The sequence below is a fragment of the Cololabis saira genome, chromosome 7 (genome assembly GCF_033807715.1).
Source record: "Cololabis saira isolate AMF1-May2022 chromosome 7, fColSai1.1, whole genome shotgun sequence".
NCBI classification, from domain to species: Eukaryota; Metazoa; Chordata; class Actinopteri; order Beloniformes; family Belonidae; genus Cololabis; species Cololabis saira.
In genome coordinates this window covers 30,623,690-30,638,095 of record NC_084593.1, presented here as the reverse complement: position 1 = coordinate 30,638,095, position 14,406 = coordinate 30,623,690, and the positions used below count along the sequence as shown (strand labels likewise).

At 39.3% G+C, this 14,406-nt stretch overlaps 2 protein-coding genes across 3 annotated transcripts; both read left to right on the top strand.

Moving 5' to 3' along the window:
• Positions 1-1,783: 1,783 nt before the first annotated feature.
• Positions 1,784-6,774, top strand: LOC133447619 (seipin-like). Of its 2 annotated transcripts, none has more exons than XR_009782926.1 (10): positions 1,784-1,835; positions 2,855-3,110; positions 3,218-3,296; positions 3,394-3,537; positions 3,634-3,669; positions 4,936-5,070; positions 5,225-5,322; positions 5,739-5,952; positions 6,040-6,115; positions 6,241-6,261. XR_009782926.1 is itself a non-coding variant. In XM_061726342.1 (10 exons), exons 2-10 carry the CDS (start codon positions 2,860-2,862, stop codon positions 6,384-6,386), a joined length of 1,095 nt encoding a protein of 364 aa, XP_061582326.1. In that variant the 5' UTR covers positions 1,784-1,835; positions 2,855-2,859; the 3' UTR covers positions 6,387-6,774. The 2 variants fall into 2 exon arrangements, 1 of the variants encoding a protein (XP_061582326.1); XM_061726342.1 differs by having other exon boundaries at positions 5,739-5,868; positions 6,241-6,774.
• Positions 6,775-7,718: 944 nt separating this feature from the next.
• si:ch73-22a13.3 (inositol-trisphosphate 3-kinase A) lies at positions 7,719-12,772 on the top strand. Its single transcript, XM_061726341.1, has 8 exons — positions 7,719-7,870; positions 8,035-8,904; positions 10,073-10,157; positions 10,443-10,656; positions 11,429-11,633; positions 11,724-11,825; positions 12,257-12,328; positions 12,443-12,772. Exons 2-8 carry the CDS (start codon positions 8,089-8,091, stop codon positions 12,689-12,691), a joined length of 1,743 nt encoding a protein of 580 aa, XP_061582325.1. The 5' UTR covers positions 7,719-7,870; positions 8,035-8,088; the 3' UTR covers positions 12,692-12,772.
• Positions 12,773-14,406: the final 1,634 nt, after the last annotated feature.

Below are 14,406 nucleotides of genomic sequence, written 5' to 3'. Positions count from 1 at the left end.
CCAGTTCAAAGAAGTGGAGAATATTTGGTTGGAAAAATTTGATCCGCTGATCACTCTCATATCTTCTGGTTATGTCCAAAAATCCACATTTTCTGGGAAAACATCGCTGTGGGAAAGATTTTGGGATATAAGGTTCCTAATGATGTTAAAGTTCTGTATTTCTGTGATTTGACAGATGATGTGATTAAGAAGGAAGACTGGTATCTGTGCAAAATATTGCTAATGGCTTGTAAAAAGACAATCACCAAGAACTGGTATAAACCTGAGACCCCAGATCTTAATCAGTGGATGGACAGAGTTAGAGACATATATGCAATGGAGAAGATGACTTTCTGTTTGAGGTCCAAAGGAGCGATCTTCCAAAGGAAATGGGTGAACTGGTATGCCTTTATTGGAGGAATAGAGGACGCTATCAGTTAAACAAGTCACTTGAGCTGATTGGACATTGTCATGATATAACATCATCTACAGGAGCCCCCATGTTTCTGTCTGTTTGATTTTTTGTTTGTTTGTTGTACTGTATAAGCTGAAAATAATAAATAAAAAGTAAAAAAAAAAGCATTTCATAACGCCTACCTGGAGAATCACAACCGTAATATTTTGCTGCAACGTCCTCAACCCTTTGACTTTAGAAATTAAAAATTGAAGACTTTAAAAGAGCAGTTAGATGTTCCATGAATGTCAAGGAACTAGAGAGCTCTTCTTAGAGGAAAGAAGGCTCTTTTCTGGCCGCAAAAACCTTTTAAAAACCGTGTTACTTGAGGAAGGGGGTATTATTTCATACTAACCACGAGTGGAACTCAAACATTTGCTTGGGGCCCATTTTGTCCCACTGAATGGTGATAAAGTACAGTCTTTAACTTTTAGACATGAGGTTGTCTTTATTTCATTTAGCTTGTTACAAGAAGAAGGTGTTTACCAGGCATTCCTGAGCTTGCAATTAAGTATGACGATGTTCAGTTTGACGCTAGCTTTACTTACATTCTCATAAATCATCACCAAATTATTAAGTATTATTATTATTAAGTACAAAAATCTGAATTTCATGTTTCGTAGAAAAAAAACATAACATTTGGCTACATCTGGCTAAAAAACTAGGATCTATATACCAACATTTATTATGACAAGCAATTGTTTATAAAAAAATCTCTAAATTTACACCCATCAATCTATTTTCTGATTTACTTATGCATGTGAAATGAACAAAAATACCACGATTTCCTTATACAAACTTCATTGAATAACTTTAAATGTTAGTTTAATGTTATTTATCTTCAAAATAGAACTATAAGTCCCACAGTCCAAAAACATGTTTGCCTGACTTATCATCTTATTCATAATTTTATTCAATCTTATTTGTTATTTACTGTCTAATTATGTCTTGCCACTTTTAATGTCCATGTAAAGCACTTTGAATTACCTTGTGTTGAATTGTGCTATATAAATTAACTTGCCTTGCCTTTTTTCTTTTTTTCTTTTTGAAAGCCAAGAAAATGTGTCTGAGGAAACTATAATTGACCTTGACATGAACACTATCTCAGACTAAGCAGACATTTTCCAGTCTTTTCTACAGTGAAAAGACTGGCTGCATCTGTAGATGTTTGATTTTCTCAAGTCTTCTTCCTAATGTCATAGTCAAGAACGCTACCCGTGTTGGGAGTAGCGTCTTTAATAATGTGGGATGGACTAAACCCTGTCCAATTGCAGCTTTTTGAGACACCAGTGTCAAGATATTTAAGAGGAGTCCTGTTTTCATTTCATCAAGACCAGCGTGCACTGAAGGACTTCGGGGAGGGATTTCGTAACGTCTTACAGTTGGCCAACAGTAACCAGAGGTGAGCTCTTGCATCAACACAGAGGACAGTTGAAGGCACATTGCTACTGGATAAATGTATTATTGGATGTTTTCCAAATGTTTTGTGTTCAAATACATTTCACAGTGTAATCTTGTGAGTGAAAGTCTTGATCTGAAAATCTTCCTCCCTCTTTCACTGGTTAAATATCTCACTTAAATTAAACAAAAATAAGATAACTTGATTCTACAGAAAGTGGGGACTAGTCAGGGCAGATTGACTTCTTGTAGATTAGTGCTGTTGCCTCTTAGCAAGCAGGTTCCTGGTCTGAATCGCAGCGGACGTCTTTCTGCGGAGAGTTTGCATGTTCTCCCTCGGCTTGCGGCCCACAGTAAAAAAAACCCATGTATTTCAGGTTTATTGGTGATTCTAAATTTCTTGTGAGTTTGAGACTTGTTTGTCTAAATGTGGCCCTGGTCTGGTGACTTGTTCAGGGCGTACGCCTGCTTTTCACCCAAAGAGAGCTGTTTAGGCTCCAGCAGATCCCTGTCACCCTAAACAGGGAGGTGCAGGTATAGATAATGGAGGGATGGGGGCTAGTTATTGTAACAAATTATCCACTCACTTTGTTCCACATCATGTTACTGTTTCCATAACATATTTCTCACTTGCATATTGACACGTACAATACAGTCAAAGTGGCAGCTGAATGTTGTCAGAGTTTGGAGTCATCTGATATGATAGGCTTTTTCTTGTGACTGTCATTGGGCTCTGTGGTTTTTTTCAGATCTCTGTACTTTTAACTATAAAGGCATGTGTCCTTAATCCATAATGGCATTTGTCACACTGAGATTTTGGGGTTGTATGGAGTGCTTTGTGTGTCTCCCTTCTAAAAAAATTCAAAGATCATTTTTCATGAAAAATTACAATTTCACTGTTTGCGTAATGAACCCTCCCCTTAACTGGGTCAGTGTGTTCCCTTCAGCATAATTTCTACACAATCACTTTTGATTAGTTACATATAATAATCTATTGCATTGATTTTTATTCATTTGTTTCAGATTTTATGGATCAAGATAACCATTTGCCTTCGGAGTATTTCGAAGAAGTCACAGTTATCGTTGGTCAGGCCCTGCTGAAGCTCCAAAATGCTGTCACCACAGCGATTCAACGAGCCCGCCAAAGAGTTGCACAGGGCTTCACTGTGCTCTCTGTCATCCTTCTGCTCCTCATGATCGCTGCCTTTTTATATGGGAGCTTTTATTATTCATATATGCCCAGGGCAGCTTTTTCTACTCCTGTGCACTATTACTACAGGTCTGTGTGTACAATCATGAGCAGCTGCCAACTCAAAACTGTAGTTTCACAACGGTATTGTAATTATTCCGTCTGTTTTGCATTCATTTTTGTGTTTTTTTCCTCAGGACAGACTGTGTTTCTCCATCTTCTTTTCCATGCTCTATTCCTGTGGCCAATATCTCTCTGATGAAAAACAAGAAACACGTACGTCTGTGTGGATTGATCTCTTGGAATATTTACTCTGCTGTACTAAATATTCACGTCTTCATGCATGTTAGGATTTTTCTCTCTGTTTATGCAGGTGCTGACTTTCGGCCAGGTCTATCAGATCTCTTTGCAGCTGGAGATGCCTGATTGCCCAACCAATCAGGAGTTAGGGATGTTCATGATCAAAACAACTTGTTTCACTCAGGAGGGAGGGCAAATTGCTGCCTCTGCTCGCTCTGTAAGACATACCCTCCTGGGTGGCTACACAGCAAACTGCAGTAAAAAATAAATAAATCAGTATTTGTATTGATGGATGTGGCTTTATGTTTCTCAGGCAAATCAGCTGCTGAAGGCCTCCAGCTCTCGCTTTGTGAGTACAGCGCTGACGCATAATAACCTTTCAATCGCAAAGCCTGCAGAGCCAGATTAGAGCTGCTTATGCATGTGCAGAATTACTGTGGCAGAAGGTGCTCTCAGTGTCCTGGGGACTCAGGCAAAAGGGATGCATGACATAAACAGGAAATATATCTAAACAGTCACTTAAAACAATAAAAAAGCCCACACTGTTTACTGTCTGAAAACGGGTGCAACAGCCATCTAATAAGTAGGACAGCAAAATAGGGGTGTTGATATGACAGTGTTCAACTGAATCACATTTTAAGATCATTGCGTGTCTCCCTGTATGACATGCAAACCTTGCTGCACCAAAACGGAAACATTTTTCATTTCCTAATGTGGCACGTGTTTTCCCTAGGTGACAGGTCTGGACTGCGTGCAGACTACACCGCTGGCGAAAGATTGTGTAAAACAATGTTGAAAGATTTGAAAAGAGAGAGATTACTAGAACTAGGCAAAATAATAAATTATATTACAGTATATTACAGTAACTACTAAAAATCCATCATTCATCATCATGACTACTTTCAGAACAATTGTAAAATGGGATTTAGGGATTTCTTGCTGAAATACATCATTTCCAGAACGTTACCACTACGTACAGTATGCCACGCTTTGATCTTCGCACTGATAACAAGCTATAAGTGGTCTCATGCCTCTTTAGATCACAAGATGCTGTGTCCATTATGTCCAAAAGTTATTCAAAAATGTTATTTGTTTTCACCAGCTGTCTGTGGATGGTGGGCTTTTTTCTTATGGTACTTTTTCTTTTTTCTACTAGTTGATGCAGTATGAACTGTTTAGCATGAAATGTAGTTTTTGCACCAACTCCTAACTTCCTGGACCTGAGGTTCACACTCACAGAGGAACTGAAACTCAGCACGGCTTTTGTTCATCAGCATAGATCAAGTGGTCTTCAACCCTGGTCCTCAAGATCTACGGTCCTGCATGTTTTAGATGGTTCCCGGCATCAACGCCTGATTCTAATCAATGATTGTTACCAGCTTGTCATCAAAGTCTGCACAAGTATATTAATGACACAGTCCTGAGTATCCTGCAGGATAGTAGATCTCGAGGACCAGGGTTGATGGCCACTGGCATAGATCCATAAAAGAAAGAGTCCCCACTGAGATCAGCTTTTACAGTGCTTATTAAAAATCAGTACCACGACAGCATAAATGATTCTGCCATCACTGAAACTATCTCCGAGGGGTGACATCTGCTGTTATGTCGTGTTCAGGGCATGCTGCGATACCGGTCTGACCTGCTGAAGACTCTGGGAACATTGCTGTTCCTCCCGGCCTTTCTGAGTGGAGTGGCCGAGCAGAAACAAGTGCTGGAGGTGGAGCTCTTCTCAGAGTACAAGGACGACCCTGTAAGTTGACTTGCGTTTCATCCCAGGGTTCCGGAGGAGGGAAAGAGAACAAGTTGGGGATGAGCCTGAGTTTAGGACACAGGTGAGGGGGACACACGCGAAGGGGGGATTTAAAGCAAACAAAACAAAATGTTCTCTCCTTTTTTGTCTTCAGTACGCCCCCTCAGTTACAGCTGTCATTGAGATCATGTCTAGCAAGATCCAGATCTACTCAGCTCATCTGTACATTCATGCTCAGTTCACTGGCTTAAGGTGAGAGTTCCTGTATACACATACATGTACCTGCACAAAATAAGAATTTCGTGACCTTTATAACGTGATAATTCAGACAGTAAGATGTATCTGCTGTCACTTTACTGCCTTAATGATAAAAATGTAACATCAGATATTTCTATAAGTTGTATTCATTAAGGAATTACAGAATATCTCTGGATCACAGACAGTTCATGTGAGACGGTAAGGATGTGGTGGACTGCCAGTGTTCAATTAAAATACATGAAACTGCATAAAAGAGATGCAAAGCAATTCTAGAAAGTCAAAGATTTTCTCATCAGTAGTCTTATTGGACCTGAATGCAAATTACATCTTAATTTTAAAAAGCATATTCACAAAAGATAATACTATGACAACTTTTTAATTTATCCTTTTTTCCTGTCTCCTCTCATCAGATATTTGATGTTTTACTACCCTTTCCTGTCGGCTTTGGTGGGTGTGTCAAGTAACTTCGCCTTCCTCAGCTTCCTGTTCATCCTCAGCTACATAAGGCAGCTGCTGGGTGTTGGGCAAAGATCTGAGCAGGTGAGAAGGGAGGCCCGATAATTGCTGTTAAAACATCCCTTATCGGCAGCTGCGGGACTGCAATCCTCATGAGTTTGTGTCTACGTAAGAGTGAATTATCTGAAATAATTTGCGTACTTCCAGGTGATGTAGTTCAGGCTTGTTTATCTTTCACTTCATTGTTGCTTACAGCTGACGAGAGACGGACCGCTGCCAGAGGTGAGGGAGAACACAAACAACCAGCTGCACGGTGACAATAGTGCTGCAGGTACAAAGAAATAAAAGAAACTGGCGCATGCTCACACAACTTTAATGCTCATATGACCTGTTACCATTGAAACATGAAGGTATTGGCATAAATAACCTTTATGTTTAAAAGTGAATCTTTGTCAGGTACTGCAGATCTACTGGGACCCCTCCAGATGGACTTCACAGATCTGAGCAGAGATGATCCACACTTGGATTCTGACAACAGCCCAGAGAGTTACAATGGAAATACGCCTGGTCAAGATGAAATGACTGAGTCTGAGGCAGCTTGAGGCTTTTAATGAACGAGAGTTTGCAGAAAGTGAACTGATAGTTAACTAAAAGGATAAAGATTTAATATCTATCGCTAGTTGATTATTTAGGTAGAATACGTTACATGCTCTTTACTTTTTTCTCACTGTTTTACAACCTTTTAATGATATTGACACTTTTGCACCTTTGTTGTCATAAATCAAATCTTTAATTTTTTTAATGCTTGTATTATTTTGCACTTAGTATAAATTGATGAAATAGATATACTCTGCAGTGTAACAAGAAGCTATGGCCTTAAATAAATGTTGCCTGGTAAAAAGTAAATTTTCAGTTGAAAGGAAGGAAGGAACTGAACCAGTTTTACCAAAGTGCACATGTCATAAAACTGAATTGTTAAATGTTCTGGGGGGGCTTTGTTTTGTGCTTCTTTCTTACAATAAAATATTTTATTACAGGCTGTGTTCCTTTCCCATTTCATTGTTTTCTTTTCCTAAATGTACTTTTCTGTTTGTTTTTCTAATTCTTTAAATTTTGTATTGATCAAAGCTTCAAAATGATCTAAATGACAACGTACATAATGAATGACCTAGAACATCCCAAATGTTCGTATAAGAGAAGTTGAAACAGTTTATTACTGAACAACAGCAAGGAGTAATGGGGGAAAAATCTTATAAGATTTCTGCAGGATTAGGATTAAAACTTCAACCAAAGCAGCTGTAGTGGTTGAAAAACATGTGCTGTTTGGATCATTGTCTTCCTGCATTTCACAGCTTTTTTGGAAGCTCACTTCACAGAAGGATGATCCTGATATTTACTTTTAGATTTCACTTGTAATTCAGAAATGTTATGATTTTCACTCATTATCCCATGCTGTCCATATTAAGCTAATGTGTGATAAAAACCATAAAGCATGTTGCAAACATAAAAATCTGAGATTTGAACCATGAACAGTGTTATCACGCCACCTTATAGGTTTTATTTACTCCTGTAAGAACTTTATTTTATACTTCTGTTGTGTACATTTATAATACTAGTACACACACTAACATCTATTGAAACACATCTTATCAAATTACTGAATGGCCTGAATTCATGGAGCAACTTCTTTCATCAGTTTCAGCTATTATTAAAGTTAGAATAAGTATTACATTTTCTTTCCAGACAATCTGTGTGTATTTTCATTACAAGAAGAAAATATCTTAAATCTATTAAATATTAACCAAAATTCTGCAGTGTACTAGTCCAGACTAATGTGTATTCTGTTTAACTGCTGCCATAAACATTGTTTATTAGAGGGAGAACACCATACTCCCTGTCATTCCTGGATGTGATCCTGACCTGTGCCACTGTTGGCCACATTCCATCAGCTGGCTCTGGGCAGACTTAACAACGTCACTGCATGCAAAATGTGGCACCAGCAGACAGAATGAGAGACGGATGTAACTCACCGACAGCCACAAGTCTCTGTATTATTGAAAACTAAAAGAGGGAAGACAGAAGTAAGGTAAGCTAGACATATTTGCACATTTGAGCAATTCGATTTTTCCACTTGTGTCCTTTTCAACAAAGCTTAAAAACATTGTGGATACCATTTTACACTTGTAAATGCATTTCCTGAGTCATATTCAAAACTGTGCTTCTTTTGTAAACACATCCCTCTTGTACTAGCACATGCTGAGCTCATGGAACAGTCATCATCTCCACTCCACATGAAACGTAAATATGGACAATGCAGATGAAAACCACATGGAGAAAATGGAGACAGAGACAGGGGAGACATCCAGCAGGCTGTCAGATGAGATGAACCACCACATGTCAGTCGGTGAGGGACCGTCCAGCAGCTGCAGTGGCATCAGAGGAACTTTCAGGCCCAAACTCAAGACAACAAAAAGCTTCCCTCCTTACAGTCAGTGCATAGGTGGACTAGGGGAGGATGGAGACTCTGATGAGGAGCTCAACCCGGAGCTAGTTGTTGCTTCCACGTCAAATGAAGGGGGAGGCAAACAAGAGGACACTCAAGGCACGGAAAGAAAAGCAGTACAGACTGCTGAATGTTCCTGGGAAGGACTAAAAGCGAAATGGAGGACAAGGAGAAAGGAGAGATTAGGGGGAAGCTATGATGTGGAGAGAGAAGGCTGGGCGAGAGGAAGGTGGAGTGGCAAAAGGTTGGAGACGTTTGGAAAAGAAAGCGAGCATGATGACCAGAAGAGGGAGGGTGTGGAAAACAATGAGGGAAACCACTGGAGAACTTCCAGTTTTGAGAAGCGCAAAAAAGAAGAGGAAAAAGAAAGAAAACCATCTCCGATTCCAGGTGTACAAGGGGAGAACAATGGCAGTGTGGAGACTGCAGAGGGGAAGGATGAGGATGCTGAAGAAATGACAGACGGCATGCCACATCGGCATCCAGTCCTCTCCAAGCTGTTGCACTCCTCCTCCACATCCTCATCCTGCTCCTCCATCAGCTTCTCCTCGGCAGAGAGTGACGAGGTCTTCAGTGAAGGAGAAGATGCTGCTTTAAAGAGAAAGAACTTCAGGAAGGTGAGACGAGTTGATCCAGGACACGCACATATATACTTTACAACTTGCTCTTTTTAGGAATTGCCCCATTCAAATACCCCTCACCCTCAGCTCCCTCGTGCATCTTGCTATTCTGGTTTTCCATGGAAGAGGCATAAAACCATATTTCTCAACTGTTCTTTGCACCTGCTGATTTGCATGGGCTTGAATGAGGACTTTGACAAGGTCAGATTTGAATGGTGTTTGCATGCCCGGCTGCGGCTGCTGCTGCAGATATGAGAGCACAGAGGAGAAAACAGTGGGGAGACAACCATACAGTAGATGTTCACACTCTGGGCTCATAGCGTATACATTAGTGGACACTGAAAAGTATACAGTCAGTGGTAGCAATGAGGACAGTAAGGAATTTTTACACACTTGCATCTGTAAAACCATAATCAGTCATCATTTAGAAAGCAAACAAGGATTGAAGCTTAGCCACGAGACATTTCCAGTTATTTTGTAACAAAGTCTCCACTGAGCATGCTCAGCTCTGTTTTCATCACGTTTCTATGCCACATTCACAGCAGGTAGAAACTGTTTTGTGTATATACAAAGTAGATTATAGGTGAACAGCTATGCTCTGTTTGTGCTCTGCACTAAATACAACTGACCCCTTCTTGGCGGGCTGTCACTTTTATCGTACATTTTCAGAGATTGATGCTAGATTATGTTTATTTTCACATCAAAAGGAGATAAGAAAGAATCCAGGATCATATTTGCATTTCATAATTTCATCAGAGGATGCTCTGTTATGGCATGGCAAACACATAAGTGTGGAAAGTAAAATTAATGTTGGTGGAATTTCATGTAAATGTATACCAATATATGGTACCAATATAATATCAGACTGTCATAACAGGACAGCCATTGATGATATTAGCAACACATATGACAAGTGTAAAAAAGCTTCCTATGTCAAAGAGTTGTGAAAAATGCATTTATGAAATGAGAACTTGTTTTCACTGACACTGTCACTACACACTGCTTTAGCCCTCAGACTCAGAGCACAGTAAGGTACACGGGTCAGACTGTCAGGCTGTCCTATCATGGGCAGAAACATTGTGAACCCATTCTTAATCAATACCACTGCGGTACCGTACTGAACACACACATAAAGAATACAATCTCCTCTACTCTCATGCCTCAGAGCCGCACCTGGAAAACCTACCTGACCATGATGCACTGGTCACTGCGGCGACAGAGCTCCTGGGTCCAGCTGGCTGGACATCAAGGCATGTGTGTTACACGTCATCTGCATCACACACACTCACGGGAATCCAAACATGACTGTCATCAACTGTCTCCATTATGTAAATGTCACTGATTTCTATGAAAATTGTGCAGCTTTCTGTGACTTGTATACACTTGAGAATGTGAAAAATATTCAGCATGTTGGTGTGTCTTTTAAAACAGTTTTGTTTTAGTGAAAGCAGCTTTCAGTGTCTATGGTCTTAAAATCAGGTAAGGATATAACTCTTAAAGTTTTTGCTCCTTTTATCTGATCTTAATGTCACCAGGTAACTTCCAGCTGAGTAAAGTAGGAGAGGTACTGAAGCTGTTCTGTGAACCAGAGGCTAGGTGCCTGAATTTTTTGATGAGGGACCCTCTTAGGCCATTTGTCCCGCAGTATCACGGACTGATCACCAGAGGGGAAAACTGCTACATGCGTCTGGAGGACCTGCTGAGCGGCTTGAGGAGGCCCGTTATCATGGACTGCAAGATGGGAGTCAGGTAGATCTTCCACTTTGTGAACAGCCCTGAAAATCCCAGAAAACACTGCTTTGATGCAAAGATCTAAATGGCTTGAGGGATTTAAAACTTCATGACTTCTCAATCAGTGGGTCTTTCTATCATATTATTATCATTTATCATATTATATTATTTATCATATCATATTATAGCTGATGTTGACATTAACTTGAAGAAGTTTTGAGTGATTTTCTTTTATACTGGGTGGCATATGTGGTACTCACATAATTCAGCTTCTACAATTGAAACAAGAATTTGGAAGGAGGGGGTGAAGATGAAAAGGTGGTGGTTTTAAAACAGGAATTATAATTTTTATTTTATTTTATGATTATTCTAAATGCACTGCCAATTAATTCTGTAATTAGATGCCATTTGAGGATTTAGGCCCCAAAATTCAAATGATGTGAACAACAACAGAAACAAAAAAAATCCACAAACAAATGTTTGAAAACGTTAGCCAGCTTTTCAGATATGCACATTAATGCAAGTGTTTGCTCTGACTGTAGGAACAAAACAGAGCACCTGAAGAGCAAACTCCACACAGAAAACCCGACACCATTTTTCTCTGAGGCAACAGTGCTTACCACTTGCTTCTTTTATTTTCTTGCCAGTGGTTTTGAAATTTAAAGGACATAACAAAAGTCTCATTTTTATTGCAATAACTTCTGGAAATCAGGTTAAGCTTTTCACAATAAGAGAATAATTTTTACAAATGTTTGCATACTACTGTCAATGATAAATGTTTCAATGTCAGGACGTACCAAGAGGATGAGCTGATGAAAGCCCGGACTAAAGCTACCCTGCGGAGTGACATGTACCAGAAGATGGTGACAGTTGATGCATCAGCGCCATCAGCAGAGGAACATGCACAGAGAGGTGTAACTAAGTGGCGCTACCTGCAGTGGAGGGACATGACCACTTCTACATCTAAACTGGGCTTCAGGATAGAAGGCATTATGGTAGAAGACAAAACCCGTTATTTTAGACGGTTATACTAAAAATGTTGGAAATAACTAACAAGTCAATGTTGCTGTGTTTCTGTCCCACAGATGGAGGACGGCAGTGTCCAGCGGGATTTCAGAAAGATCCAGACATTGGCTCAGGTCACTGATGCGTTACTCTTCTTCACCAGGAGTCAGCTGGATACTCTGGTCAGTTCAGCCCATCATGAAGCATATTGCCATTAAAAACATCCCAGATCATATGGTTGATTACTAGAAGTCAAACAAAAAAACTGGACTGAGGAAAAAGGAGCTGAACAGATTACTAATGCTATTAAAACTCAAAGTAGTCCTAAAGACAGATATGAAACCATCACCACACATTCTCATTTAAAGTTTTTTTTTTTTTTTTTTTTTAGAAGGGGTATCTAAGTTAAGACACTTATAATGTAAAATCACACCAAAGGATTGAGTTAGAAATTTAACAAAAAGTATTATTTTCTTTAGGCCATTTCCCTCTTTACCCATACACATTTCTGATTTTCCCCTAACATCCTCATATGTCCTCCTTCTTCAATCTTTCACTCTTTGATGCATGAATACGTTACTGCTGATGAGCCACCCTTCATTTGTGTTCTCAGAATGCATACCAATCCAGACTGCTGGCCCTGAAGGATGCACTGAGGAGTTCATCATTTTTCAGAACCCATGAGGTTGGTTTGCATGTATAGACATTTGTAAAAATTCTGATTTATCTAACCTTCATCAGAACTGCTTCCACCTTTGGTTAGATTGATCCGCTAATTGATGCGTTTACACTTGGCCAGGTGATCGGCAGTTCGCTCCTCTTTGTCCACGACCACAGCAAGGCCAGTGTGTGGATGATAGACTTCGGAAAGACATCGCCGCTACCTGACACAAAGGAGCTCCAACACAACGTACCGTGGGCTGAGGGAAGCAGGGAGGACGGCTACCTCATTGGTCTGGCCTCCCTCACCACTGCTCTGAGCCAGGCCATCAGTGTGGCCCTTGGGCAGCAGGAGGACAGCTGCGGAGAGGAAAAGAGCGTTACATGAACTCATCAGAGGGTTGTGTCTGTGACACAGTGCAAGCAAAAAAATTCAGGATGAAAACAGTTGCTGTTACAGTTTGATATGTTGAGACTTGTGTCTGTCTTCAGAAACGGAGGAATATACCAAGGAACTTCAGTGAAGCTAAAATCTAAAGCAATATGAAGTAGTTGGTTGTCTTGCTTTGTACATCTGGTATGTACATAGTTTCCAATAATGGAGACTGTTCTTATTCTGTTCTTATATTTTTTTTTTAAATCATCATTCACAGGGGACAAACAATCCAGACATCCCTTTGTCTGCTGAAGACTTCATTTGTTTGACCTAACCTGTGTTAAAACCAATGCAAAGCTTATGTGTTTACAGCAGCGGACATGCACATGTGGTTGAACACTGTCATATTCAGATTAAAGTCACTATGTGTTTAATACTAAACATGCTCATGAGAATATAAAATGCACGTGGATAAAATTTGATAAAATAGATGTGTTTGGGTTTTTTTCTCCCTTTTTCTTTATTTGATGACTAAAAAAGTATCTTATCTGGCACTCAAAGCTACAATATATAAATAACTGCTGCAATCTGTGGAGTCTACATATAGGCCCAAAACAGATACAATCATCCATCCATCATGTATACCTGCTTCACCCTTTTCAGAGTCAAGGAGGTCTGCTGGAGCCAGTCTAAATTACAAATATATTATAAAAAAAAAATAAGAAAGGTAAGGAACAAAACAGATCTTGGCCTATGGTTTAGGTCTATAGCAGCATAACTTAAGTTTTAAGGGATGGCTGGACACACCTGCACCAGCCCTAACAATAATATCTATCAAAAAGGAATGCGTTACGCCTAATCGTTACGCAAATAGTGTTAAAACACTAGAAAAACATACAAACAAAAACACATGCAACTCATATTTGCTTTTTTCCTCAAGGTATAGTACTCTTTAACTTGTGTATAAATTACAGAACATTGTAGTGGAACTTTACAGATAAAACGCTGCATCCAGTGTTCCATAAATGAACTTCAGTAGTAAAATAGTAAAGCTTATTTTACTTCTTACTTCAAAAAGCAGTGAAATAAAATATAAGTTACGGTTTGTTAAAGTTTAAAAAAAAAAGATCATCAGCTTATTCATTTTTAATTTGTACACAGAACTTGAGGTTAACACCTCGCAAGCTTTACCATATGAAGATCCTGGCTAGCTCTTTATGTACACTATGCTTTCAGAATAAACCAGGAACCTTCATGCATATGGTCTGGGAATTCCAACCTGTTGCAAATTTCTGGCAACAGGTTGCAACTGCATTATCCTCGATAACAGTACAGAATATTTCATTAAACCCTCAAACACTTATTTTAAATAATTTATCAAAAATCAATGCTTCATTATGTCAAAAACGAATTTTGCTTGCTGGCCTAACAGCAGCAAAAAAGATAATAGCAGTAAGATGGAAACCACCACACACGCTTAACATCTCCCATTGGTATCTGACTTTTCTTGATATTATCTATCTGAAAATATCTACAGCCCGAATCCATAATGCAAAACAACGAAATATTTTATTTTGGTATGGCAGCAGATCAAATTAAGGCCAAACTTGAAAGATGTATTTAAAATTGATATAGAATACCCTGTTGCAGCTATCCTTGTCCAGTTTTTGATATTATTATGTTTTGGATTTGTTTTATTTTGTCCTTTGTTCTATTATCTTTGTATT